General features: G+C 43.7%; 1 protein-coding gene across 4 annotated transcripts in view; it reads left to right on the top strand.

Annotated features, from left to right (window-relative positions):
• Spata13 (spermatogenesis associated 13) overlaps window positions 1-26,876 on the top strand; it is a 129,787-nt gene that overhangs the window by 74,686 nt on the left and 28,225 nt on the right. The window contains exon 1 of one of the 4 annotated variants that reach the window (XM_070003106.1): window positions 15,853-16,066. The exons of the other annotated variants lie outside the window; for them this stretch is intronic. Coding sequence (XP_069859207.1) covers window positions 16,012-16,066 — 55 coding nt within the window. The 5' untranslated portion in view covers window positions 15,853-16,011. Of the gene's footprint in view, window positions 1-15,852; window positions 16,067-26,876 lie in introns of those variants that run through there. 4 annotated transcript variants of the gene reach the window in all.

A 26,876-nucleotide genomic window follows, 5' to 3' on the forward strand; every position in this document is an offset into this window, starting at 1 on the left:
GGGGAGGCAAAGGAAGGAGGACTTTGTGAAGGCTGTTGCATGAGATCCAGTGTGAATCACTGATGGCAGTAACCACAGAAGCCGTCGATGTTTTCCTTGGCTGTTCATCTCCCCAGTGGCAAGAGGATGAATTTAAGATGGCCATCCTGACTCCTTAGTATCAGGCTGGAAACTACATTGGATTGCAGTTTCTTTCTCAAGGGCAATATTCAGTGTTCACAGAGCAGAGTTGTTGGATGGCAAGAAAACATTTTGCACATGTGAGGATTTTTATTGTGGTAGTGGTGGTGTGGTGATGGTGGGAGTTTGTGTATGCATATGTTAGTCCTGGGGCTTGAAGTCAGGGCTTGTGCACTGTCCTTAAGCTTTTTTGCTCAAAGCTGGCTTTCTACCACTTGAGCCACAGCTCCACATTTGGCTTTTTGCTAGTTAATTGAAGATAAGAGTTCTATGAATTTTCCTTTTAACCTCAGGCTTCAGAGCTCAGCCTCTAGAGTGGCTAGGATTACAGATTTGAGCCACCAGCACAAGTTGCAAATATGTTCTGGAGTAACCAAAGAAACGTGTGTGTGTGTGTGTGTGTGTGTGTGTGTGTGTGTGTGTGTGTAATCATCATAACTTTTATGAAAAAAAAACTGTCATTAACATTCCACAAGTAGCTATGTGTATCCTATAAAAAAAAAATCCAGTCATGCACTTTGTTGAGAGGCAGGCCCTATGGCATTTAACTCAGGCTGGGCATCCATTTCTGCCAGCCTGGTTTTTTGTTTTGTTTTGGTTTCTTTTTCTTTTACAGTACTGAGCATTGAACTCAGGACCTCTTCCTTGCTGGGTAAGTAGTCTCTTACTTATTTTTTTGTGTCAGTATTGGGGCTTGAACTCAAGGCTTCACACTCACTTGGCTTTCTTTGCTCAAGGGTAGAGATCTACCACTTGAACCACACCTCCACTTCTAGATTTTTGCTACTTAACTGGAGATAAGAGTCTCACAGACTGTCTAAGATGGTTTTGAATCTTGATCCTCAGATCTCAGTCTCCTGAGTAGCAAGGATTACAGACTTGAACTACCTGCTCTTGCTGATATATATATTGGTAATGGGGCCTGAACTCTGGGCCCGGGCGCTGTCCCTCAGCTCTTTAACCTCTTGACCCATAATGCCACTTCTGGTTTTTTCTGCTTATGTGGTGCTGAGGAATCAAACCCAGGGCCTCAGGCATACAAAGCAAGCACTCTTCCACTGAGCCACCTTCCCAGCCCTGATTTTGTTTTTAAGATCTTGTGGTACTGGGATTTGAACTCAACTCTTTCCTGCTAAATAAGTACTCTACAGCTGAGCTATACCTTCAACTTTTTTTCCAAAAAAATTAAACAACCTCTTTTGCAATGGGATTCACACAGGACAATTATCTTCTCATGCTTCAAGGGTCTTATGATATATCCAGCCACACCCCTGCCCCAAACCAGGGCTTAATCTTTTATTTTATTTTTTATTATCTCTACATATTGCACAAAGGAATTACCATTTAACAAAGCTGTTAAATGAATACAGTATATCTTGCTCAGCATTCAGCATTCTCACATCACATCCTTCCCTCACTCTTCTTTTTTCTTGATGGTTGTGGGGCTTGAACTCAGAGCCTGGGTGCTGTCTTTGAGCTTTTTTTGCTCAAGGCTAGTACTCCACCACTACCAGTTTTCTAGTAGTTAATTGAAGATATGAGTCTTACGGACTTTTTCTGCCCTGGCTGGCTTTGAACGGCAATCCTCAGATCTCAGCTTCCTGAGTAGCTAGGATTACAGATGTGAGACACCAGTGGCCAGCTCCCTGACTTGGCTTAATTTTGTAGACATACATTGAGTTCTTGACTGTATTCTCCCTGTCTTCATCTACCCATTTCCCCTTGACCTTCATCCCAACCCTTTTGAGTACCCACTTCTTGGTGTTTATTTTGTTGAACTTTGACTTTGCCTTTCTAAGGAATTACCAGTGCTTAATCTTTTTTTTGTTCTTTCCACATTCCTCTGAGCCATTTAGCCAACCAAGCACACTGGCTAAGCCCTTCCTGGGGCCATGTCTCCTTCCAGTCAGAAAGAATTAGAAGGGATGTAAGCTCATTTTTCCACTGGGGGTTCCCCTGTCTTGGGTACACAGTTCCTAGGAAGTGACAGAAGGTCCCTTTGCTAGGAAGGGACAACTGTGCAAGGTGACCTGGCTTCTACTCCATCGTGAGGTCTTGGGTCTGGGGGATTGAGTGGGTTTCTCCATCACCCTGGCTCTGGTCTGCTTCTGCTTACCTGGGGACCTGGAGATTTCTTGCTGTACAAATTCAGTGATAAGTTAATGGAGTTACTCACCAGTTTTGTTCTTTGGGATCAGTGAGGCACAGCCTAGGCTACATTGTGAGATTCTGTATCATAAAAATAAAACAAAAAAGGTCATTGTTGAGTTGGTGTTACAGATGCCATGTCCACTGCTGAGCCTGAAGAAGTGCCCTCTCTTCCAAGCCATCTTGTCAGCTGAGCAGTGCAGGGTTTGTGTGGGGAAGGAGGGAGGAAGGGAAGGCAGGCAGTAAGGTTGCAGCCTGGGCTGGGTGTTGAAAGGGGGTGTGTGTTAGAGCCTCTGTGAATTTGTACTTCCTGCTGCTGTTTACTAAGTGAACGTGTTCCAAGGGCCTTCTGAGTTCTATGAGTCCAAAGGAAGGTTTATACCAGGTGTGGCACATACCTGAGATCCCAGCACTCAAACTTGGGAGGCTGAGGCAAGAGAACTCCCAGTTCATAGCCAGCCTGGAATACATCTCAATGCATCAAAATGAGAAAGAGGGAGAGGAAATGGGGGAGAGAGAAGGAGAAGGGTGGGAGGAGAGGGAGGAGGTGGGAAAGGAGGAAGAAAATAAAGAGAAAGAAGGAAGAAACAAAGGAAGACTTGTACCCACTCTTAGTGAAGTATGCCCCTGCCCTTCACAGGAGTCGGCCCTGATGTGCTGGGCATTTTTCTCTTGCTCTATTTACAGCTTTATCTCTTGGGAACTTGGGGCTGTACAGGAGGGAGGGTCACATGGAGCCTCCTGAGTACTTTCTGCTCTGCTTGGGGGTTGAGTTTGAGATAACAGGATAAGGGCAAGTCACAGTGGCACCAGGTCATGGATAAAAGGCTCCCTGTCTATAGAAACACTTTATCTTCTAACTTTTTGTGGTTTTAAGGATGGATCCCCGGGTACTTAAGGCTGCTCAGCACGTGCTCTGCCACAGAGCTACATGCCCAACCCAGCTTAGTACAGCTGCTTTTCTGACATTTGTATTTGTAGCTTCCAGTTCCATGAGTTTTTTTTTTTTAATCTCATTTTCTTTCCTTAATGAAGTTGTTCTCTTGTCCAGAGGTGGTTTTTTTTTTAAATCTCATTTTCTTTCTTTAACGAAGTTGTTTAAGACACCTTAAACCCATCCCAGCCTGCCCAAATTCCTAATTCTCTATTATTACTTTGGGAGGCATTCATATTTCTTTTCCCTTCATGAATCTGTGTGTTTTGATCAGAAGCCAAATTTGATATATTTTCCAAAGTATTATTTTCACATCTATTTATTTTCATTTTGTACTTGTCAATTGATTTAATTCAAGTTAATTGAATTAATTGAGCATTGTCCCTTAGCTTTTTCACTCAAAGCTGGCTAGTGTGGTACCACTTGAACCATATCTCCACTTTCAGCTTTTTGCTGGTTAATTGAAGAGTCTCATGAACTTTCCTGCCTGGGCTGGCTTTGAACCATGATTCTTAATACCCTGAGTAGTTAATATTATGAGCCACCAACCAGTACTCAACTTTTCCTTTATCTAAGGTATTTATTTATTTATTTATTTATTTATTTATTTATTTATTTATTGTCTCATAATCCTTGGCCTGAAACTCCTATGTAGTGACTAGCCTTGAACCTTGAACTCTTAACTACTCCTGGCTCAGTTTCCCAATGCTGAGATTATATTGGTATATACCACCATGACCTTGAACTTGAACCTTGAACTCTTAACTACTCCTGGCTCAGTTTCCCAATGCTGAGATTATATTGGTATATACCACCATGACCAGTGGTGCATGCCTATAAGTTTTAACTTGCTTTTAACTTTTAAACTTGAGTAGAATTTTTATGAATCACAGAAAAGGACTAAAACATGCCTATGCATTAAAATCAGTAGATCATATCCAGGCTAGATATAGTGGTCCACACTAAGATAACAAGTACGCACTTGTAATCCCAGCATTCTAGAGGCTAAGGTAGGAGGATCTCTGGTTCAAGGCTAGCCTGGACTAGAAAGTGAGACCCTGTCTCCAAAAAAAACCCCCAAACCCAAAACAAGAAAGAAAGCTATTCCTGAAATATATGAAATACACATATATACACATATGTCTCTATCTCTGTTTATTCCCTGGTTTCAGTCCAGGGAATAAACAAACCCTTTGCCCAGACTTGTTCCCAGAGGGGTTTGCTAGAGGTGCATTTCAGGTGGCATTTCACCTGAGAGAGTTACAGACCAGGCTTGGGACAGAGTGGCTAAGCAAGGACTAGAACCCAAGAAAGACACAGACACTCCGTATTCACTTTGTGCTTTGGTAGTTACTGGTGCCTGATGGGAGAGAAGGGGAGTGTGTGTGTGTGTGTGTGTGTGTGTGTGTGTGTGTGTGTGTGTGTGTGTGTGTGTGTGTATTTTTTGTCATGACCAAGGTTCGAATCCTGGCTTCTACTTTGCTTGGCTGGTGCTGTGCTACTGAGCCATGCTTCCAGCCTGGTTTTTTTTTGCTGGAGTCTAGGACTTTTTGACCAAGCAGACTTCGAACTTCAGTCTTCTAGCTCAGCCTTCTGGGTAAGTAGGATTACAGATAGGAGCCACCAGTGCCTACCTCATACTGTTGTATATTTAAGAAGCACATTAGGCATGGGGATTTTTTCAGTAGTAGAGTGCCAAAACAACAGGTTAACAAGTTTTGCTTATTTTTGTTTGTTTGACTTGTTTTGTTTCCACAGTTAGGGATGGAACCCAGGATCTTGCAAATATAAGGCCATTGCTTTACCACTGAGCTGAATCCACAGCTCTTGATTTCTTAGTGATTTTTTAAAATCTAGTATAGCTTACATTTCTTTTTGCCACAAGAACAAATTGAGGGCTATTTAAAACATTCCCTTGTAAAAGGAAGGATGTCAGTAGTTCCTACCACAGAAAAACTTGTTTCCATGTGCAATTGGTGGCTTCTTCCATTGTACATAGCAGAATTGGTTGCCAGAGCAAGGAAATACATTAGCCCAGAGTAGGTCCTAGCTTCTAGCCGGAGGCTCAGTTGCTCCCTTTCGGAGTGGATGGGTCTGTGGGCAGGGCCACAGTTAAAATTAACACCCATGGACTGGATGTGGCTTTAGCTTGGCTTAGTGTATGATGTCTTCCCAACTGAGTTGGGAGTTAGTGCTCTGAGAGTAGCTAGGGGAACTTGGGGTGCCCAACTACACTTGGGTACCCCTACACTTGGCTGAGCTGCAGGAAATGAGAAAGACCTAAGCTGCAAGGATATTGTGGGTGCCTAAGGGAGTCTGAGGAATGCTCCTTTTCCTGACTATGGGACTCTGACCCCGAACTTGTTGGAGCTACACCACTGAACTTTAGCCGCCCCCCGTGGCCCTAGTTGCCATGTAACCACAGATTCTGCCCCTCAGGCCACGCCCCACAACTGTCCCAGAACATCCCTTGCTTGTTTCAGCTGGTAAAGGTACTCCACCAAACTAAAATTGGTTTAGCTGAACAGAAGAAGCTTACCAGGGCATTTTCCAATCTGTTTAAGGCACAGGAGTTCCAAAGGACACTTTAGGGGTCATCATTCACAGGTGACATTTCTCCATAGGTGTAACTCCTGATTCTTCTCATTTCCTGGTGAAATGGATGCATCTCTCAAGAAATGGAAAGGACTGATTTATATGTTTAACTCTTCCTGGTTGCAAACTAGTCCTGGCTATAAAAACACAAAGTAGTTGTTAAATAAAAACACACAAAACATTAGCAACTGATTAGCTTGAAATTATTAGGAAATGTTGTAAGATGCTCTGTTAGCGTATAGTCAATATTGTCTCAGGAAAAGCCCAAGCTGCTTTGAAACCTTTCTGAGTTATTACCCAGTGATTTTCCAAGTCTTCCCAGAGATTCCATTTAACTTTTTATTACAAGGAAAGGGGGAGGGGAGTCACAAGTACTCAGATGTGAGTATATATGTGTGACATGTGTGTGATGCCTTTGGGATGACATTGGTCATAATTTTAGCCAGGCTTTGTGGTATATGCCTGTAATTCCAGCACTACATAGGAGACTCCATCTCAAACAACAACTAAAACAAATGTGCTTTTTTGTTTCATATTCTTTTATTGTCTTTGTGTTTGTTTTAAGACAGAATCTTCCTATGTAGCCCATGCAAGTGCTGAATACACTATGTAGCCCAGGCTGGTCCTAAACTCCATCTTCTCAGTGCTGGTTATAAGCTACTATACACTTTCCCTTCCTTCCTCCCTTCCTCCCTTTCTCCCTTCCTTCCTTCCTTCTTTCTTTCTGCCTTCCTGCCTGCCTGCCTGCCTGCCTTCCTGCCTTCCTGCCTGTAGCCCAGGCTGGTCCTAAACTCCATCTTCTCAGTGCTGGTTATAAGCTACTATACACTTTCCCTTCCTTCCTCCCTTCCTCCCTTTCTCCCTTCCTTCCTTCCTTCTTTCTTTCTGCCTTCCTGCCTTCCTGCCTGCCTGCCTTCCTGCCTTCCTGCCTGCCCGCCTGCCTGCCTGCCCGCTTGCCTGCCTGCCTTCCTTCCTTCCTTCCTTCTTTCCTTCCTTCCTTCCTTCCTTCCTTCCTTCCTTCCTTCCTTCCTTCCTTCCTTCCTTCCTTCCTTCTTTCCTTCCTTCCTTCCTTCCTTCCTTCTTTTCTTCTTCTTCTTCTTCTTTTTTGTTTGTTTGTACTAATATAGGAGCTTGAACTCGGCCTTGTACTCGTGCTTTGATTTTTCACTCAAGGCTGTTGTAAGCTACAGGTATATAGTTACTGGTATTTGGCATAAAATTACTTTACAAATTTCCAACAGATAAATTACTCATTGTCTGACTTACGAAATGGAAAGGCCTCTGTACACACCTTAATAGATGACAAAATTATATATACATACATATTTTTCTCTCGCTGGGCATTGGTGGCTCATACTTGTGATCCTCGCTACTCAAGAAGTTGAGATCTGATGATTGTGGTTCAAAGGCAGCCTGGGCAGGAAAATCCATGAGACTCTAATCTCCAGTTAACTACCCAAAAAGCTGGAAGTGGAGCTGTGGCTCAAGTAGTAGAGCACTAGCCTTGAGCACAGGTGTTTAAAGCTATCACATGGGTCTTGAGTTCAAGCCCCAGGACTGGCACCAAAAAATAAAAGTATTCTCTCAACAACAAAAAAAGAAGAAAATATAAAATTGAATCTTACTTAGTATGAAGGAGAAGTAGAAGAAGGAGGAGGAGGAAGAAGAGGAGGAGGAGGAGGAGGAAGAGCAGCAGCAGCAGTAGCTTTGAGGAAAGCCTGGGCATTGACTACCCAATTATTCCACATGGAAGTCCTGCATCTTGCTGGCTTTCATTATTCTTTTCTCATCCCACTTATATGCACTCTCATTCTACAGGTTTTGGGGGGTTGATTGTATGGACTTTTCAAATGGGATGAGTCTGTTTACTTATCTGTAGCCCATTATTTGCAGTGAACATGTTTTCCTGACTGGGAAGACTGCACAGTGCAATCCCCGTCTGTACCCTGCTGTGGGACTGTTAGCATTCCACAGAGTCTCAGGAATGTAGAAATTGTGAAAGGTTCCTGTGGGCACAGGAGCAGGGATTAAAGCAGATCCGAAACAGTGCCTGAAGCCCTGTTGGCTGCCAATCCTGGAGATGGTATTATTCTCAGTAGCACTGACCTTCTAAGCTGATATATTCAGCCTTATCATTGCTTAGAACCAGGGTTTATAAAGAGGAACATAATGTTCTAATCTGTGTCTCAGAAAAACATCATTCTGGCAGTGCAAGCACCCTTAATCTAAAACCTAATGTTAGTCCAAGTCTTTCTAAACAACTACAGTTTAAAAAAATGCCAAAAATTTTAAAGCTGGGTACTGGAGGCTCATGCCAATCATCTTATTACTCAAGGGGCTGAGGTCTGAGGATCAGGGTTCAAGGCCAGCCCTATTAGAAAAGTCTGTAAGACTCTGATATACAATTAGCCAGCAAAAAGCCAGGTATGGAGGTGTGGTTCAAGTGGTAAAGCACTAGCTTTGAGCAAAAAAAGCCAAGTGAGAGTAAGGATCATTGAGTACAGGCCCCAGTGTGTACACACATACACATATACACAAATTAAATGTGCCAAGTCACCAAGCTTCAGAACATGACTTCAAAGAAGCAGAAAAAATATTGGACATCTGAGGAGGGAGAGAAGAGGTCTAAACATCTGCACTGCAAGCTCCAAATGCCTCTCTGGCACCTGTACTAGGGCTGAGTAACAGGGAGTTCCAACCCTGGATGGATTCAGTGACTGCCCAACTCAGCTGAATACCACTGCAGTGGTGGGAAATAGCACTGGCATTCAAACCAGACAGGACAGTCACTGTATTGTCTGCCTAGGTCCAGAGCATGAAGTACAGGGGGAAAAAAAAAAGCAGAAAAGAGGTGATATCAAAGCACAGGAAAGCCTTGCCTTCATAAAGAAAGGGCAGTTCTGCATTAGTTTCTGGTTCTACCCAGTGCCCAGGTTCACAATCTTTATTTTGGAGAGCCACAGTTCATGTTAGCTACAGAGAGCAAAGTTTTCATGGTCTTAATGTGTTCAGGCTCAAGGGCCCAGGCTGAGCAGTTCAAAGAGAGGCGCTTCTCCTTGGTGGCTGTCTTCAGAGGTGCCCTTGGTGGTTCTCACAGTTTGTTTTAGTAACTCCAGGTCCTTCTGCTTCCTGTGTGATGGCTGTTGCTGGTGATTGGGCTTCCCTGCTCGGGTACAGAGCTTGCAATTGCCTGGTGAAGTTGAAATCACACCAGAGCCCAGACTTCCCTGGTCATCCATGCCCAGTCAGTCAGGTGTGTAATGGTTTAATATTTGTGTGTGTGTGTGTGTGTGTGTGCCAGTCTTAGGCCTTGAACTCAGGACCTAGGTGCTGTCCTTGAGCTTTTTTACTCAAGTCTACCACTCTACCACTTGAAACACACTTTCAACTCTTTTTGATAGTTAATTGGAGATTGGAAGCTCATAGGCTTTCCTTCCCAGACTGGCTTTGAATCACAATCCTTGGATCTTCACTTCCTGAGTAGCTAGAATTATAGGCATGAGCTACTGGAGGCTGGATAATACAGAATGTCTTAGATATATGACATTAAAGTAACTGTCACCTGTGGATTAATACTGATATCTACTTTAATCCATCCACTCAGACGGTTCAATTACTTAGGCTGATAATATGAGAGGGATGTCACAGGTCTGAATAACTGTAGCATGAAAATAGCAGCCGCATGTTAGTGAGTATCTGTGGATCCTGGATATAGTGTTCTTATTCTGGGTTGTCATTGTTTCCAGGGAAAATAGGGACTGCAGTGAAGTCTAGCCAATGGTAGCCAGATGTGGGGGTCCCTTGATTGTTGCTGGGTGAAGTGATACCCACTTTGAACCTTTTTTTTTTTTGTTTAAAGACGATCATATTGCATTAGGGAAGAACATTGCTCTGTTCCTCAGAGCCACCTGCTACTTAGTGCCTGACCTATAGCTCAAGGAATGGGGGGCCACACTACTCAAACCTAGTGGGTATAGGATTCTCCAGAACCTGGTCTGGAAATGGCTGGTTCTCGTTTGGAAACTTCTGCTTTGGGCAAAGAGCAGCAGGAAGGAATATGTATGTGTTTGTATATGTGTGTATATATTGATATGGGTATATATTCTATATATGTGTGTATATCCATATATACAATAATATGTAATATATTAATTATCTATAAGATATAATATAAAAATCTCATCAGTGGGCCGGGAAGGTGGCTCAGTGGTAGAGTGCTTGCCTAGCATGGATGAGGCCCTGGGTTTGATTCCTCAACACCACATAAGCAGAAAAAAGCCAGAAGTGCTGGGTGCTGTGGCTTAAGTGGTAGGGTGCTAGACTTGAGCTGAAGAGCTGAGGGACAGCACCCAGACCCAGAGTTCAGGCCCCACCACCCACAAGAAAAGAAAAAAAATCTCATCAGTAACTAAAGTATACCAGGACTTGAACTCAGGGCATTGAACTCTCTCTTGGCTTACATACAACTAGCACTCTACACGAGAGCCATACCTCCAGTCCTCCAAAATTAATTTTAAGTTTTTATATTTATAGAATAAAAATTATCATAGCCTCTTCTGTGTGTGTCTGTGTGTGTTCACATGCATGTGTGCATGCGTAGGTGCATGTATGCACTGCTACTGGGGCTTGAACTCAGGGTTTGGGGCTCTTGCTTAGTTTTTTTTTGCTTAAGGCTGGCATTCTATCACTTAAGCCACACCTCCACTTCCAGGTTTTTCTTTTTCTTTTTCCTAGTTAATTAGAGGTAAGACTCTCTCAGATTTGTCAGCCTTTTGAGTAGCTAGAATTACAGGCTTGAGGAAGTGGACTTAGCTTTTATCCCGATTTGTACATTTTTGGTTGATAATGTGTACAGCTCTACTCCTATGAGACCAAACGCTGCCAGTATTCTTTCTGTATTTGTATTTCTCAGCTCGGTGGCTTAGTATAGTGGTTTCTTATCCAATGGAACAGATTAAGTCAAGAACTGGAGGAATGGGATTTTAAGACTTCTTTTCTTAGTTTTTACTTAGTTTTTGTAACATCCTTATTGAAGCTGGTAAATATAGGCTCTACTCACTGAATGCTTTTTTTTTTTTTTTTTGCCTGATTTTCCCTTAACCTCTTTTCTTCTTCTTTGTAATGCTGGAATTAGAACCCAAAGCCTTGCAGCCATTCTACCACTGAGTTACATCCTTAGCCCTGAACATTTTTTAATATCTGAACATCAATTTAAAGAAATTCATTCTAGGGCTGGGAAGGTGGCTCAGTGGTAGAGCGCTTGCCTTGCATGCCTGAGGCCCTGGGTTCGATTCCTCAGCACCACATAAGCAAAAAGAAAAAAGCCGGAAGTGGCGCTGTGGCTCAAGTGGTAGAGCGCTAGCCTTGAGCTGAAGAGCTGAGGGACAGCGCCCAGGCCCAGAGTTCAAGCCCCATGACCGGACCAAAAAAAAAAAAAAAGACAAAATAAAGAAATTCATTCTATTATACACTTTTACCTTAGGTGATAGCTTTTTCCAAAAATACATTATCAAGGCTGCTGAGTGAACATCTTTTGAGAAAATGTCTTATTTAAATGCAGGCTTGTTTTTTTTTTTTTTTTTTTTATGCCAGTCATGGGACTTGAACTTAGGCCCTGAGCTCAAACACTCTCTGTGCATTTGTGCTCAAGGCTAGCGCCCTACCATTTGAACCACAACTCCACTGCCAGATTTTTGGTGGTTAATTGGAAATGAGTGTCATAGATTTTTCTGCCCGGGCTGGCTTTGAACCAAGACCTTCAAATCTCAACCTCCTGAGTAGCTAGAATTACTAGTATGAGCCACTGGTGCCTGACTTAAATGCAGTTTTTATTTGCTTACCTTTTCCCCCCACCCCTTTCCTTCTTTTTGTTTTATTTTAAGTGTGAGTAGCATAAGGTTTTTGATTCCCTAGGCTCTGACTAATCTAACCTATCATCCTGACCCGATGTCTGGACTTAGAAAAGATCCTTGGGAACTGAAGCCACCTTGCACCAGATGCCCTAGTGGGTGACTGTGAGCACACAGGACATGTGGCAATGGTTGTCTTTTCTTTTTTTGAAAACTAGCAATTTTCAGAAAATGAAAGCGCTGTGGGTTTCCTCCCTGGCGCTCAGGCTGTGTTGAAATGGTTCTCGGCTTGGCAGCTCAGTGGAAAGCTTTTTGTCAGTTCACTCTGGCTGAACCCAGGCCTCCCCTCATTCCAGGGCTCACTGTTAGTTTCTGAGTTGATAGACAAAACATCATGGCAGGGAGGACTTTGTCTCCAAGCAGAGTTGTTCTAAGTATGTTACACAAGAACAATAGGTAACTTAGAACCCAGAGTTGCCTAGAACAACCTGCTTTCCCCTAAAGGGGTGCTGGGATGGGGCGGGGCCTGGTGAAGTCTCTGAAATTGGGGGGAGCCTAGGAGTCCTTTATCCTTTTTTCCTCTCCTCTTTCTCTCTCTTTCTTTTCCTTCTTTCCATTTCCCTTTCCTTTTTTTCCTTCCTTTCTCCTTTCTTTATTCTGTTTTTTCTTCCTTCCTCCTTTCTTTATTCTGTTTTTTCTTCCTTCCTCCTTTCTTTATTCTGTTTTTTCTTTCCTTCTTCCTTTCTTTGTTCTAAGTTCTTTTTTCTTTTTTTCTTCCTTTGTTCTTTCTTCCAAAGTTCTTTCCTTCTAAGCGCTCTTCCTTCATTTTTTTTCTTCTTTTACTTTCTTCTAAAGTCTTTCCTTCCTTCCTTCCTTCCTTCCTTCTTCCTTCCTTCCTTCCTTCTTTCCTTCCTTCCTTCCTTCCTTCCTTCCTTCCTTCCTTCCTTCCTTCCTTCCTTCCTTCCTTCCTTCCTTCCTTCCTTCTTTCCTTCCCTCCTCCCTTTTTGTGCCGGTACTGGGCTTGAATTCAGCCTGAATACTGTCCCTTAGCTTTTTTGCTCAAGTCTGGTTCTTTACTAGTTGAGCCACACCTCCAGTTCTAGCTTTTTGCTAATTCATTAAAGATAAGAGTTTTATGGATTTGTCTGCTCTGGGCTGGCTTCAAACAATGATACTCAGATCTCAGCCTCCTGAGTAGTTAGGATTATAGGCGTGAGCTATTATAGGCACCTGGCTAGAAATCCTTTCTGACTAGGCCCTAGGCCATGCCAATGCTGAAGGCTCTCAGATTTCATTTTGAATGGCAATGCTGTGGAGCATTTTCTTTGCAGTAGTAATATGTGGACTAGTACAAAAAAAGCTTGTTAAGATTAGGGAATTCTGTTACATAGGATCTTACCACTGTGTATTGGAATACACGTGTGTGTGTGTGTGTGTGTGTGTGTGTGTGTGTGTGTGTGTGTGTGTGTGTGTGTGTGTGTGTGTGTACTGAGGCTTACATTCAGGGCCTCATCTTACTTAGCTTTTTCCACTCAAGGCTAGTACTCTACCACTTGAACCACACCTTTATTGGAGATAAGAGTCTTGGGGACTTTCCTGGAGCTACCATCACCTGGCTTTGTTGTTGTTATTGTATGTGCAGTACTGGAGATGTAACTGAGGTCCTCCATGTAGTAGGTGTGACCTATACTTTCCTAGCCCTGGTGTTGTAATTTATTTCTTTGTCTTGATTTCATGTATGTTTTTATTTGTTTGAAATGGGACTCATTATGTAGCTTATCTCTGCCTCATACTCACCATATTCTTGAGATTCCATGTATGTACTGCCATGCCCAGTGAAGTGCTGTAATTTGTGTAGGAACTGGCCCATAACTCTGGACCTCAGGTTTTTCCTCAAAGCAACAGGACAGTTAATAGTTACTAATCCTGACCTTAAAAAAAAATTAAAAGCCACTATGGAATATGTCAGTGCCCCACTCTGCAGATGTAGCAACTAAGTGTCTGATTTAATAATAGTAGAGCACTTAGTCGTGGGACAGCAGGTTAGAACACAGAATCAGTTGTGGCTGTAAGGCTTGAACTGTATAATCATCTCACAGATATTTTTTCAGTCCCTGAAGCTTGAAATCCAGGCCTGGGTGTTGTCCCCAAGCTTTTTTACTTAAGGTTAGCATTGTACCACTTGAGTCAGAGCTCTACTTCCAACTTTTTTAGTGCTTAATTGGAGATAAGAGTCTCACAGTCTTTCTTGCCTGGGCTGGCTTTGAACCATAATCCTCAGATCTTAGTCTCCTGAGTAGTTAGGATTACAGGCATAAGGTGACTTTTTGACTGAGTGGTGGCCATGGAGAGGCCACTTTGCACGTCATCTGATTGTTATGGAGTTATGAGGGCAATGACTTCCTATCAAGGTGAAACAAGGGAAGCAGACTGCTAATGATCGTGTCATAAGTGAAAAGCAAGAATTGCTTACTTAGATTATTTGAGAAAGACAGGTATGGTAATGCACAGAGGAGGTAAAATAGCCCACAACATTACCTAGAGAGCTTCCTTTAAAATGGAAATTTTCACTGGGTGCCAGTGGCTCATACCTGTAATCCTAGCTACTCAGGAGGCTGAGATCTGAGGATCGTGGTTCAAAGCCAGCCAGGGCAAGAAAGTCTGTGAGACTCTTATCTCCAATAAACCACTCAGACAACCAGAAGTGGTGCAGTGGCTCAAGTGGTAGAGCACCAGCCTTGAGCTGAAGAGCTGAGGGAAAGCCTTCAGGTCCAGAGTTGAAGCCCCATGACTGACAAAAAAAAAGGAAATTTTCATTATAGAGGATATGTATTTTACATAGTAGGAGACATAAAGTATCCAATTACTTATGTGCATGCGTATGTGTGTTTGTGTGCATGCACACGTTCTAGTCCTGGGGCTTGAATTCAGGGCCTCATATTCTTAGGTTTTTTTTTTTTTTCTCAAGGCTCATGCTTTACCACTTGAGCCACACTCCTTGCATCTGGCTTTTTGATTGGTTAATTGAAGATTAAGAGTCTTATGGACTTTTTTACATGGGCTGGCTTCAAACCACGATCCTCAGATTTTGGCCTCCTGAGTAGCTAGGATTACAGTCATGAGCCACTTGTGCCCAACAAGAGCTTTCTTTAAAACAAGTTTTCTTCTTTCCTTCCTCCCCTTCCCTTCCCTTTCCTTCTCTCCCCTCCCTCCCTCCATCCCTCCCTTCTTCCCTTCCCCCCCCTCATTTCTTTCTTTTTTTTTTGGTCAGTCATGGGACTTGAACTCTGGGCCTGGGTGCTATCTCTCAGCTCTTCAGCTCAAGGCTAGCGCTCTACCACTTGAGCCATAGCACCACTTTCAACTTTTTCTGTTTATGTGGTGCTGAGGAGTCAAACTCAGGGCCTCATGCATGCAAGGCAAGCACTCTACCACTGAGATACCTTCCCCACCAAAAACAAGTTTTCAAAGCCAGCCTGGGCAGGAAAGCCTGTGAGAGACTTATCTCTAATAAACCACTAGAACACCAGAAGTGGCACTGTGGCTCAAGTGGCAGAGCGCTAGCCTTGAGCTGAAATGCTTAGGGACAGTGCTCAGGCCCAGTGTTCAAGCCCCTTGACCAAACATCAACAACAACAAAAAAACCCACAAAAAAATTTTATCATTATAGAGGATATGTATTTTATATAGTAATAAGATAGAAGGTATCCACTTATTTCTTTACCCACAGATCTTGTTAACAAAAGTCCCTCTTTAAAAGTGGGTTTTGTCAATTTAACAGTTAGGGGTCATGTAACATCCTAACTCAAATTTTTGTCATACCAGAGAGTGAAAACCTAACTCTTATTTTTTGAACTAAGCAACCTGTAAGCTTTTCTCTTATGAAATGGATAGCTTTGAAAAATTACTCTGAAAGTTTAGCTCAGGTCTGGGGGCAGGGTGGTTGGAGTTAAAACTTACAAACACATTTCTCCCACAATTGTGGAAGGCCGCCAGTGCTCTCCTGATAGGCTTGTTGAGTGTGTTGGGATTTGCCTTGGTTCAGAGTTCCCTCCCTCTCCCTCCCAGTCCCTTCCCCCCACATGATATTGTGGGTCCACTCCCCCTCAGCCACACTAGGGAGCTGTTGGCTCTGGCCAGACTCTGGCCAGAAAGACGCTCACTCAGTGCTAAAGCAATGAATAAGCGATTTCTGCACTTCCCCTGAGCTGTGAGCTGGCCATCCTCCACGATATTCACGGAGGACTGGGCTCCTCCATCTCCCTCCCATTCTGCTCTGAACATTGCTGCTTTTTAGAGAGAACGATGGTTGCTAGAGGGGAAATAGCAAGATTCTGGAGTCTGGAAAGCCTTCACATGGGTATGTATACAGAGAATGGGCGGTTATATGAGGCAATGCTGCTGGCTTGGACTTGACTCCTTTCTGAGTTGCATGTCTCTCTGTCCCTTTCCCTCTCTGCCTCTTTCTCTTTCTCTCTGTCTCTAGGTATAAGTGTGAATAAATTCCCTCAAATTCCTTTCTCCAAGAGGTTGTTTGGGGATATATAGAAGTATTCATTGGTAATTCGGGCGTAGTGAAGAGGAATGGTTATGAGTTGATTAGGGGGAAATACTGTTTACTGTCTTCACAAGTGCTTATTTATTTCATTGCACCTTACATGAAAAAAAAAAGATATTTTTCTAACACTAATGGGGCTGCACCTTGCTTTTTAAATGTTTTTTTTTTCTTTTTATCACTAATGGGACTAGTTCCTGTTTAATTGTAAAAGTAATGTCTTACCCTAAGAGGCTATGCATTGTAATCTACAGAGTCTTAAGAAGAATTAAGATTGGAGGAAAAATAAGACTCCCTAGACAGAGTTTTCACAGGCTATAGTGGAATGCTTTAAAAACAGATCTTGTCTGCGTAGACCTTAAGCAGATCCTAGTGCTTCCCGTGGGGATAAATGGGGATTGTAAGTGACAGCTCAAAGGCCTTCGTGGGTCTCTAGTGCTCATACTGATTGTCGCTTTTGCTCTTCCTGTGTTGTGATTGGTTTCTGTGTTGGCTGAGGCAAGACAGGGATGTGGTTACAGCTTCAGTCTCTGGCAGATTATCAGAACAAGACTGACTGGTAAATGTTCTGTTATCCTAGCCAACATCTGGGAAGAAAGGAAAAAGAGGGAAAAAGTTGTCTGTACCCCTCCCCCCTGGCTGCATTGAGAACACAGAGCTGCCCTCACAGTGGCCATGTTGGTTGCTTGAATCACAGGGACACAGTAAGGCCAGCGTTGACATGGCAGCTTTGAGCAAGGCTGAGAGGTAGAAAGGGAAGAGATAGGAAGGGAGGATAAGAGCAATAGTGTTCCTTATTTCCCTGCAGCCTTCCTTCCTCACTGGAGGGGGTACCAGTCATCTTTCCTTCTACACACATTCAGAAGCTGAGAAGGCCTGTCTTGGCCTCCTGCTAGGGGTGAGGGTATGCACCCCTAGCATGTGGCTAGACCACCAGACTGTATTCCATAGACACTTTTTTGGGAAAACAGATGGACCCTCCCCCAGTGTACCACTAGGTAACTGGAGTGTGCTGCTGGCTCCAGAACTAAGTCATATCACCTCCACTGGGGCTGTAGAGAGTCAGCAGGCATCTCTGCCGGCTAGGTGAGCAGCTCCGGTCACTCCCTGCTACTTAGTTATCCCAGGTCTCAGAGTCTTACTGAAAGCCCATGACAATGGAGCCAAGATGGATCCACTTTGTGGGTGTGTGGGTGTGTGGGTGTGTGCGCAGGCACGCACATAATGCTAGGCCTTGAACTCAGGCCTCACATTCTTACTTGGCTTTTTCACTCTAGGCTAACATTTTACTACTTGAGCCATACCACTTCTGGCTTTTTTTTGTTTTGTTTTGTTTTGCTGGTTAATTGGAGGTGAGTGTCACAGATTTGTCTGCCTGGGCTGGCTTCAAATCTCTATCTTCAAACCTCAGCTTCCTGAGTAGCTAGGATTATAAGATGAGAGTCACCAGCACCAGGCTAGAATGGCTCAGCATTAACTGATAACCCAGTTTGCTAAAGGATAAGCCTTTGCTTGCTGCTTCATGGTTCCTAGAAAAGTCAGGAGAACAGAGGGGCCGGAGCTCAGCCTGGGTTGCTCTGCATGCAGGCACATCTATACTGGGAGCAATTAAACCTCAGTGAGACACAGTTTCCTCCTCCATAAAAGACAGTAGTAATCCAGAATGCTGTGGATTCTAGAAAGTGACTGACCCCAGTCATACCAGGGCACGCTGATGGAGCTCAGGGGTGGAAGCGGCCTGCTGAAGGGGTCCTTGTTAGATTCATTTATCCAGCAAGGCAGCAGCAGAGGCAGAGCTGGGAGGGGCATCCTGAAATGGGCTGAGAGTGCCAGAGAGGGCATCCAAGACAGACAGGTCCTAAGGTGTCAATGAGGATAGACAGCAGGAGCTATCATCAGAGTCGGAAACTCTAGGAGGAACAGCAACTCCTGGCTGGATACACAAAACAGACAGCCAGGGACAAGACAAAGGTACAGTCCAGGCCAGGAAAGAATACAGAGAAACCCAATGGAGGCCTGAGCCCAGGTCTGAAGAGACAGGGTAGAGTGAAGCCTGACCTCCTGGTACAGTTCTTTTTATTCTGGCAAGCCTAAGGACACTTCTAGAAAATAAGGAGTCACTGATCTCCAGCATGATGCCAGTTTTAAAGCCAACTTCCACTTGAAACTGAGAAGGCAGTGGCGTCCCTGATAGTTTAGTTGACCAAATGAAAAAATATATTCCAGAGTACTGGTGGCTCACTAGCTACTCAGAAGGCTGAGATCTGAGGATCCTGGTTCAAAGCCAGCCCAGGCTGGGAAATCCATGTGAGACTCTTATTAATTAACCAGCAAAAAGCTAGAAGGGGAGCTGTGCCAGCTTTGAGCTAAAAAAACCATGCTAAAGTGAGAGCCCTGAGTTCATGCGCCTGTACCTGCACCAAAATAAAATAAATAATAAATTATTAAACCATGAAAAGGAAAAAGGTCTATTTTTAGACATTTGATATAAATTAAGCAATAGTCATGATGTAATAACGTAATACCTGTTAGTTCTGAACAGCCACAATCAATGCATCCTAAATTAAGCTGAATTCTGTTTCAAGCTTTATATCTTATGAGAATTATTTTTAAAAGATCCTTGGAAGTTACCAAAGGGTAGTAATAGAGTTATTGCATACATTTCTAAGGTATCTTTTAGATTTTGGTCAGTAAAGATTCAAAAGCAATATGGAGGGGCTGGGAAGGTGGCTCAGTGGTAGAGTGCTTGCCTTGCATGCATGAGGCTATGGGTTCGATTCCTCAGCACCACATAAGCAGAAAAAGCCCGAAGTGGCGCTGTAGCTCAATAGTAGAGTGCTAGCCTTGAGTTCAGGCCCTATGACCAACAACAACAAAAAGAAAACAAACAACAACAAAAAAAAAAACCCAATATGGAAACTAATGTTGAAAATCAGATTGTACATGATATTGATTTTGGGGACAACTTTACATACTTGAGTGTAATTGATTTTTCATTCTTTATTTATTCATTCATTTATTTTGCCAGTCCTGGGGCTTGAACTCAGATCCTAGGCACTGTCCCTTAGCTTTCTGCGCAAGGCTAGCACTCTACTATTTGAGCCACAGCTCTGCCTCCAGCTTAATTGGAACTAGGACTCTCAGTAACTTTCCTGCCCTGGCTGGCTTTAAACCACGGTTCCTCAAATCTCAGCTTCCTAAGTAGGTAGGATTAGAAGTGTGAGCCCCCTGATCATCTTCATTTCAATGATAAACACTCCATTTCTGCCCTGATAACACCTCTCCCTCACACAAGGGTAAGGAATTTTTCTGTTACAAATGAGAAAACAAAGACTCAGAGATCATGGTCTTTCCCTAAGATGGCTACCAAACTCTTGAGACTCCAGCCCAGTATACTTCCTAAATTCTGTCACTGAAGCATGCAAAACTATTCAAATGAATGGGCAGTAGTTCACACCTATAATCCTAGCTACTCTGGAGTCTGAGTTCTGAAGATCTAGGCTTGAAGCTAGCCGGCAGACAAATCCAAGAGCCAATTAACCAATAAAAAGCCAGGCAAAGCAAGCAATCTACTTTACAACTTTGGTGGGGAGGGGGGAGGATTGGGTGGGGGGGGGCGGGGAGGGGGGGAGGCTGGGAAGGGATGGGAAGGGGAAACAAAGGAGGAGGCTACAATGCTTGATAAGAAATGTACTCATTATCTTGCCCATCTAATTGTAACCCCTCTGTACAGTATTTTCACAATAAAAAATAAATAAAAAATTTTTAAAAAGCCAGAAGTGGAGCTGGGCTTCTGGTGGCTCATGGCTGTAATCCTAGCTACTCAGGAGGCTGAGAGCTGAGGATTGTGGTTCAAAGCCAGCCTGGGCAGGAAAGTGGAAATTCCGTGAGACTCTTATCGCCAGTAAACCACTCAGAAAACTGGTAGTTGTGATGTGGCTCAAGTGGTAGAGTAGTAGCCTTGAGTTGAAGAGTGAGGGACAGGCCCAGCATTCAAGCCCCATGACTGACAGAAAAAAAAAAAATCCAGAAGTGGAGCTATGGCTCAAGTGGTAAAGCTCCAGCCTTGCGTGAAAAAGTGAAGGCACAGTGCCTAGACCCTGAGTTCAAGCCCCAGTGACAGACTAGAACAAAACAAGTCATATGTACTAACTTTTAATTGGTAGTGATAGGCTTTGAAGCCCTTTGCAGCGGTAGGAAGTGACTGGAGAGGAGTTGGGTTGGCAGGAGTCAGCCTACTGGGCCTGGACCACATGAAGAGAGATTGCCCTCAGAGGTGAATGTGGGCTCTGGTACCCAGAGGGCATATATAGTGTTTCTAATTGAACTTCAAATTGTAGCTCAGTTGAAAAATATTCAGTGCAAGCATTTGGCATGAATAAGGTCTTTGAAGTAGTGTGGACTCAGAGTACAGGAAGGGCTTGGAATACTGCAAAAGAACTTTTGCTGAGTGTAATAGATAGCTGCTAGGTAGTCTCTTGTGAAATTATGAACCGTGGTTTGAAGTTTACCTTGGCAGTATTGTGTTGCATGGCTGGGGAGGGAGACAAGAGACATGAAGACTTAGCTGGAGAATTTCCTACTTAGAATCTCACATGAGCTCTGGAATGGGTACCAGGGAAGCCTGCGGGTCCTTCTTGGCTCCCACCCAGCACTTCCTGGCTCTGTTAAATAATTGAACTTCTTGGAATGGCAGTTTGCAGTTCAGTTGGAAAATACTTATTGAGTGCATTCTCAAATGTCAAGTACTAGTGTTGGTGCTGGAAATACAAAGAGAGTCTATCTCTCCCTGAATGGAAGTTGCCATCTTAAAGGAAAACCAAGGTATAAGACAGGAAGTATGGGGAATACAAGAAAACTTCTCAGATCAGGTACCAGCATCAGAATAAAACAGTAATATCCCGATCATCTTGACCCATACTAGAAGTCACACTCAATAAAATGCATTTGACTTGTTGGGCAGGAAGAGAAGAAACTGTTGCTTAGACATAGATAAATTGGGAATGTAGTAAAAGTCTTTGTGTATATGTGCGTCAGTACTAGTGCTTGAACTCAGAGCCTGGGGCACTGTCCTTTAAGGTTTTGTTTTTGTTTTATTTTTGCGCAAGGCTGGTGCCACTTGAGCCCATACCTCCATTTCCAGCTTTTTTGCTGGTTAGTTGTTGGTTAGTTGGAGTCTCTCAGGTTTGTCTGTTCAGGCTGGCTTCTAAACTTGCTCCTCAGATCTCAGCCTCCTGAGCAGCTAGGATTGCAAGCATGAGCTGCTAGTCTTGGATAGTAAAGTCTTAAAGGTTAAGGATTAAGACAGCAATCACTGACAGGCCTAAGAAGCAGCAATAGTTGCTACTATCCAGAGTGGTACAGAAGTGCTGGCTGCATTTTAATATCTGTCTTAATATTTGTCTCATTATTAGTGACAGAAGTTCAGAAGAGGCAATATTGGCCAATATTGTGTGTGAGGGACAGGACATAGACTGGGGGTATTCATCCGTGATTGTGTACACACTACCTAGCATTGCCAAGAGGCTTATATAGAGCTGATGTACCTAACAAGGCTTAAACCAGTGCCTGGCACATCCTAAATGCCCAATAAAAGATACCTTATATCAAGTGTAGTGGGAGATAGAGATTGGGAAGATTGAAGTTATAGGCCAGCTTAGACAAGGAATTAGCAAGAGGCCATCTCAGTCAATAAAAGCTGGTGTGGTGGCCCATGACTCTCATCTTAGCCATGCAGGAAGCATAAATAGAAGGATCATATTCTAAGATGGTTCAGGCTAAAGGTGAGACTCTGATACCTAAAGCAAAAAGGGCTGGGGAAAGCCAGGCACTGGTGGCTCAGTCCTGCACCTATAGCTACTCAGAAGGTTGAGAATTAAGGATTGTGATTCCAAGTCAGCCCAAGCAGGAAAATGCATGAGACTCTTAACTCCAATCAACTACCAACGAGCCAAAAGTGGAGCTCAAGTGGTAGAGTACTAGTTTTGAGGGGGCAAAAAAAAAAAGCTCAGGGACAGTGTCCAGGCCCTGAGTTCCAGACCCAAGACCAGCACAATGAAAGGGGAGAGGCTGGGATGTGGGTCAAGTAGTAGGGGGCATGGCTCAAGTGATAAAGCACCTGCCTAGAAAAGCACAAGGTCCTGAGTTCAAACCTCACTACTGTCCCACCCAAAAATATTTTTTAAAAGTTTTAAAAAAGCAAAATGCTATCTTGCAATTTTGATATTGTTTTCAGTTTCTAGAGTGCTTTGAATAACCTGTATTTTTTTCATATCAGTACTTACCTTAAGGTCTCAAGTTCCCACTTGATTCTTCTAGTCAAGGCTGGTATTCTATCACATAAGCCATACCTCCAGTTCCTGCTTTTCTCTTGGTTAAATTTCATGTATTTGTATGTCTGAGCTAGCTTCAAACCACAATCCTCAGATCTCTGCCTTCTTAGTAGCTAGGGTTACAGACCTGACAAGTTGAATAACATTTGATTTTGAGGCCCTTGTCAAACCAATAGTAATTACTGTTGAGAAATCATAAACAGTTTCAAGAGGTGGGTATTATTATCCACATTCAAGGTATGAAAACTAAGAAAGGAACTTAAGGGCTCACAAACAGAAATAACAAATAACGATTATATAGCCCTTTCATTTGAAGTCAGATCTGCCCTAAATCCGTGCTTTCAGCCCATAGGCTGTAGAGTACCATTTAACACTGGGGCCACATTCTGAGAAATGCATCGTTAGGCAATTTTGTGGTATGTAAACCTCACAGTGGACAAGAGGGATGGAGTGTACGGCAGGCAGTTGTACCAAAGCACAAGTATTTATGTAGGAAAACTCAGTAATGGGAATCTTCAGCTCCATGATTTCTTATGGTTCTGTTGTCTTGTCAAGAATGCAGATTGGAATGTAGTTACGTGGCCGTCTCCTCCCATCTACCCGATATGTCCTGGGCATCTGTGTGTACCAGGCACTGGGAATTCAGCTGGTGGGAAATTAGATTGGAATTATTGCCTTTAGGGAATGTCCATCCTAGACAGTAAATAAAATACATTACCTGTTTGTAACTACTAGGGAAAAGAATTCTCCATAGGTATCAGTTAAAACAACTTTTTTTTTTTTTTTTTGCTGGTCCTAGAGCTTGAACTCTGGGGCTGGGCACTGTCCCTGATCTGCTTTTTGCTCAAAGCTAGTGCTCTACACTTAAACTACAGCACCATTTCTGCCTATTTGAGTAGTTTGTTGGAGATGAGTGTTTCACTGACTTTCCGCCCGGTCTGGCTTCAAACTGTGATCCTTAGATCTCAGCTTCCTGAGTAGCTAGGATTACAGGCATGAGCCACTGGCACCTGACACTTAAAAAAAGAAAATACCTGCGCAAACCAGGTACTAGTGGCTCATGCCTATAATTCTAACTACTTAGGAGGCTGAAATCTGAGGTTTGAGGTACAAAGCCAGCCTGCGCAAGAAAGCTGTAAGAGTCTTACCTCCAATTAACTAATAAAAAGCTGGAAGTGGAACTGTGGCTTGAGTGGTAGAGTTCTAGCCTTTAGTAAAAAAAACTAAGGACAACTGAAGAGAGAGAGAGAGAGAGAGAGAGTGTGTGTGTGTGTGTGTGTGTGTGTGTGCAGCCACGTGTGTGCGTTCACACGCATGTGTGTGCTTCCTGGCTTCAATTATATTTTTATATTTCTTTATTTCTGGCTATATGAACCTAGAACAAGTCAGTTGACTTCTCTAGTTAGTGATATAGTTTAATTTATTTTTAAATTTATTTTTGTACTGGTATGGGGCCTGAACTCAGGAACTCATGCCCTTGTTTGGCTTTTTCACTCAAGGCTGGCACTTTGCCACTTGAGCTACAGCTCAATGTCTGGCTTTTTGCTGCCTAATTGGAGATAAGAGTCTTACAGATTTGTCTGCCCTGTCTAACTTCAAACCCCAATCCTCAGACCTCGTCTCCTGAGTAGCTAGGGTAACAGGTGTGAGCCACCAGTAAAACCATAGTGAGGATTTAAATGGGATAGCCTGTTCCAACTAGGAGAGGAGGCTGGTGCTTTTATTTGGGAAAGGATATCAGGTTCAGGGAAGTCTGGATGCCATTGGGGGCCAGGGGTCGGGTGGAGTGGGTGGATGGTTGATATATGGATGTTGGAAGGTTTCAGGGCTTCACTTCTCCTCTGAGGCTGGCTTGAGCTGGTGAGTGACACTTGTCTGGTTTGTGAGGGATGTAAGGTATCTTGGGTTGCTGTGGTTTGATATCCAGCCTGCAATGGGAAGGGTAGAGTACTGAAGCTAGCAGGAGGAGCCAGAGTGAGTGGTTTTTGAAACAGATGAGAGGTGGCCAGTTATGTACTCGTATGAAAGGAAAGGTGGAGTCAGGGTTTGCTGGTGAGCTGCATGTGGGCTGCGAAAGGCAGGAGAAGATGAATGACCTCTGAGTACATTAAACATGTAAACTTGAGCTGGGCACTAGTGGCTTACATCTGTAATCCTAGCTACCCAGGAGACTGAGATCTGAGGATCGTGGTTTGAAGCCAACTAGACAGGCAAGTTTGTGAGACTCTTACCTCCTCCTAATTAACCAGTAACAAAGGTTTGAAGTAGAGTTGTGGCTCAAATAATAGACCACTAGCCTAGAACAAAAGAGCTCAGGGACAGCATCCAGACCCTGAGTTCAAGCCCCAGGACCAGTACAAAAAAAAAAAAAAAACTCACCTAAACATGTAAACTTGCTTTCATGGGAAAAGAGAAGCTGAGGCAGTGGAGATACTTACTTCTGGATCACATAGCTAGAGAAATAGGGAACTAGGATATTGGCGTAGATCATTTCTTAAAATAAATCTTAATTTTATTTTTAATGGGCACATAATAAGTGTGCATGTCTTTGGGATATAGTATATATGTAGTTACCTTGCCATGGTCTAATCAGGACAATTAGCATATTCATCAGTTTGAGGACAGTAGCCTTGCCCTTGTCCTTGCTTCATGTACCTGTCTTGCCTTGCCTGGTCCTGGGGAGACTGAGTTAGTTGATGTGGCCTCTGAAATACCCTGTTTTCAGGGGTCTCAGTAAGTGCTTATTCATGATGTAGAAACAAACTTGCTGAAGAAATCCTTCTCCTAAAACCCCTCATTCTCGTAAGCCCCTGTGGAGCAGCTCAGAGGTCAGTTATAAACCTGTCCACATCTATTTCCAGAAAGTTCCATTTCTATCTCTCCAGTAGATTTTCTTTTTCATTCGAGTCCTGTAAATGAGAGATTTGCATAATCACTACTTTTTTTCTGCCAATTAACTTTTCCCAATGACGGCCACATCAGATGACTGGTTCTCCCCGGCTGACATTGTTCCGGGTTTCTTTAAGGGGAAAAAAAGCATCATTTCTAGCCTTTGTTTTGGTGGTACTGGGGTAGGGGTCAGAGGCAGATGCTTTTAAACTCCTTTTTTCCCCCCTCAGCTCCTCCATGGCTTTCATGTGTTAAGGAGAAATGCCAATGGTGCCAGGCAGTGCCAGATCATTGCTGGCTGAGATCCAAAGATTCCTGCAGCTTCTGGCCTTTTGTAGGCCAGGGGGTGTGTATAGATTCTGTTCATACAGGACTTCAAACCATTTCAGCCCTAAACCCAGGCAGCTGCCCCCAGGGAGGGGGAAAGGCTGTTGGCTTTCCTGCTGTCTCTGATGTGTTTGGAGACATACTCATACATGAAGAAAAAGCTTCCCCACAACTTCCTGTCCCAACACCCCAAACCACCCCCCACCCACAGGAAAGTGCCCTAGACCAGCAACCTCAAATTCCCCATCTGCAGGAGCTCTAATTGCAGCAGAGGAACTGGAAGTTACATTTGGAAAGAAAGAGTCACTACTCCTTGTCTGGGCTCACGAGCATTTTTCAAATAGCAGAGACCTGCCTTTCTTAAAACCTCCCACCTACACCCCTAGCCCTGCACTTCCCAAGGAGGAGAGCCTCTCTGAAAGAGAGGGGGGGCTCCTGGTAGTCCTGGTAGGTGGTGTCACCCATTTGGTGCTCAACACACACACACACACACACACGCACGCACGCACGCACGCACGCACGCACACACACACACACACACACACACACACACACACACACAGAGCTGGCTCTCTGCTGCCACTTGACCTGTGCAACCCTTTCCACTTGGCCAGTTTGGCTTACATCTTGGCATTGAACTCAAGTCCAGGAACACCCTGTCCCCCTAACACATGTCTGAGGCAGCTCACTTTCACTTTGTCCCCAAGCGGGTAGAGCTCAGCGCCTTTACCTGGGTGCATAGAACAGTGCAAATCCAGCTGTATCACCATCAGCTTATCCAGGTTTCAATGACTTCTCAATGTTCAGGGCATTATATAGTTGATTACCCAGCAGGGTACAGATGTAAGTCTCATGAGCACAGCTAGCTTCTCCTAGGCTCACAGGAAGGCTCTGGAAAAGAGGGAAGAACAGAAGAAGCAGATGAAAAACAGAAACCCATGAGCACACCTGACTAGGTGTAGCACTCCAGAGAGTCAGAGTTCAGGTTCAGGGTATTGGTGAGAAAGAGACTACCACAGACTGACAGGAATGATTAGGGCCCAGCTGGAAAAGGTGGGACTAGTCAA

The sequence above is a fragment of the Dipodomys merriami genome, unplaced genomic scaffold (genome assembly GCF_024711535.1).
Source record: "Dipodomys merriami isolate MVZ:Mamm:240054 unplaced genomic scaffold, mDipMer1.0.p SCAF_6, whole genome shotgun sequence".
Taxonomy (NCBI): Eukaryota; Metazoa; Chordata; class Mammalia; order Rodentia; family Heteromyidae; genus Dipodomys; species Dipodomys merriami.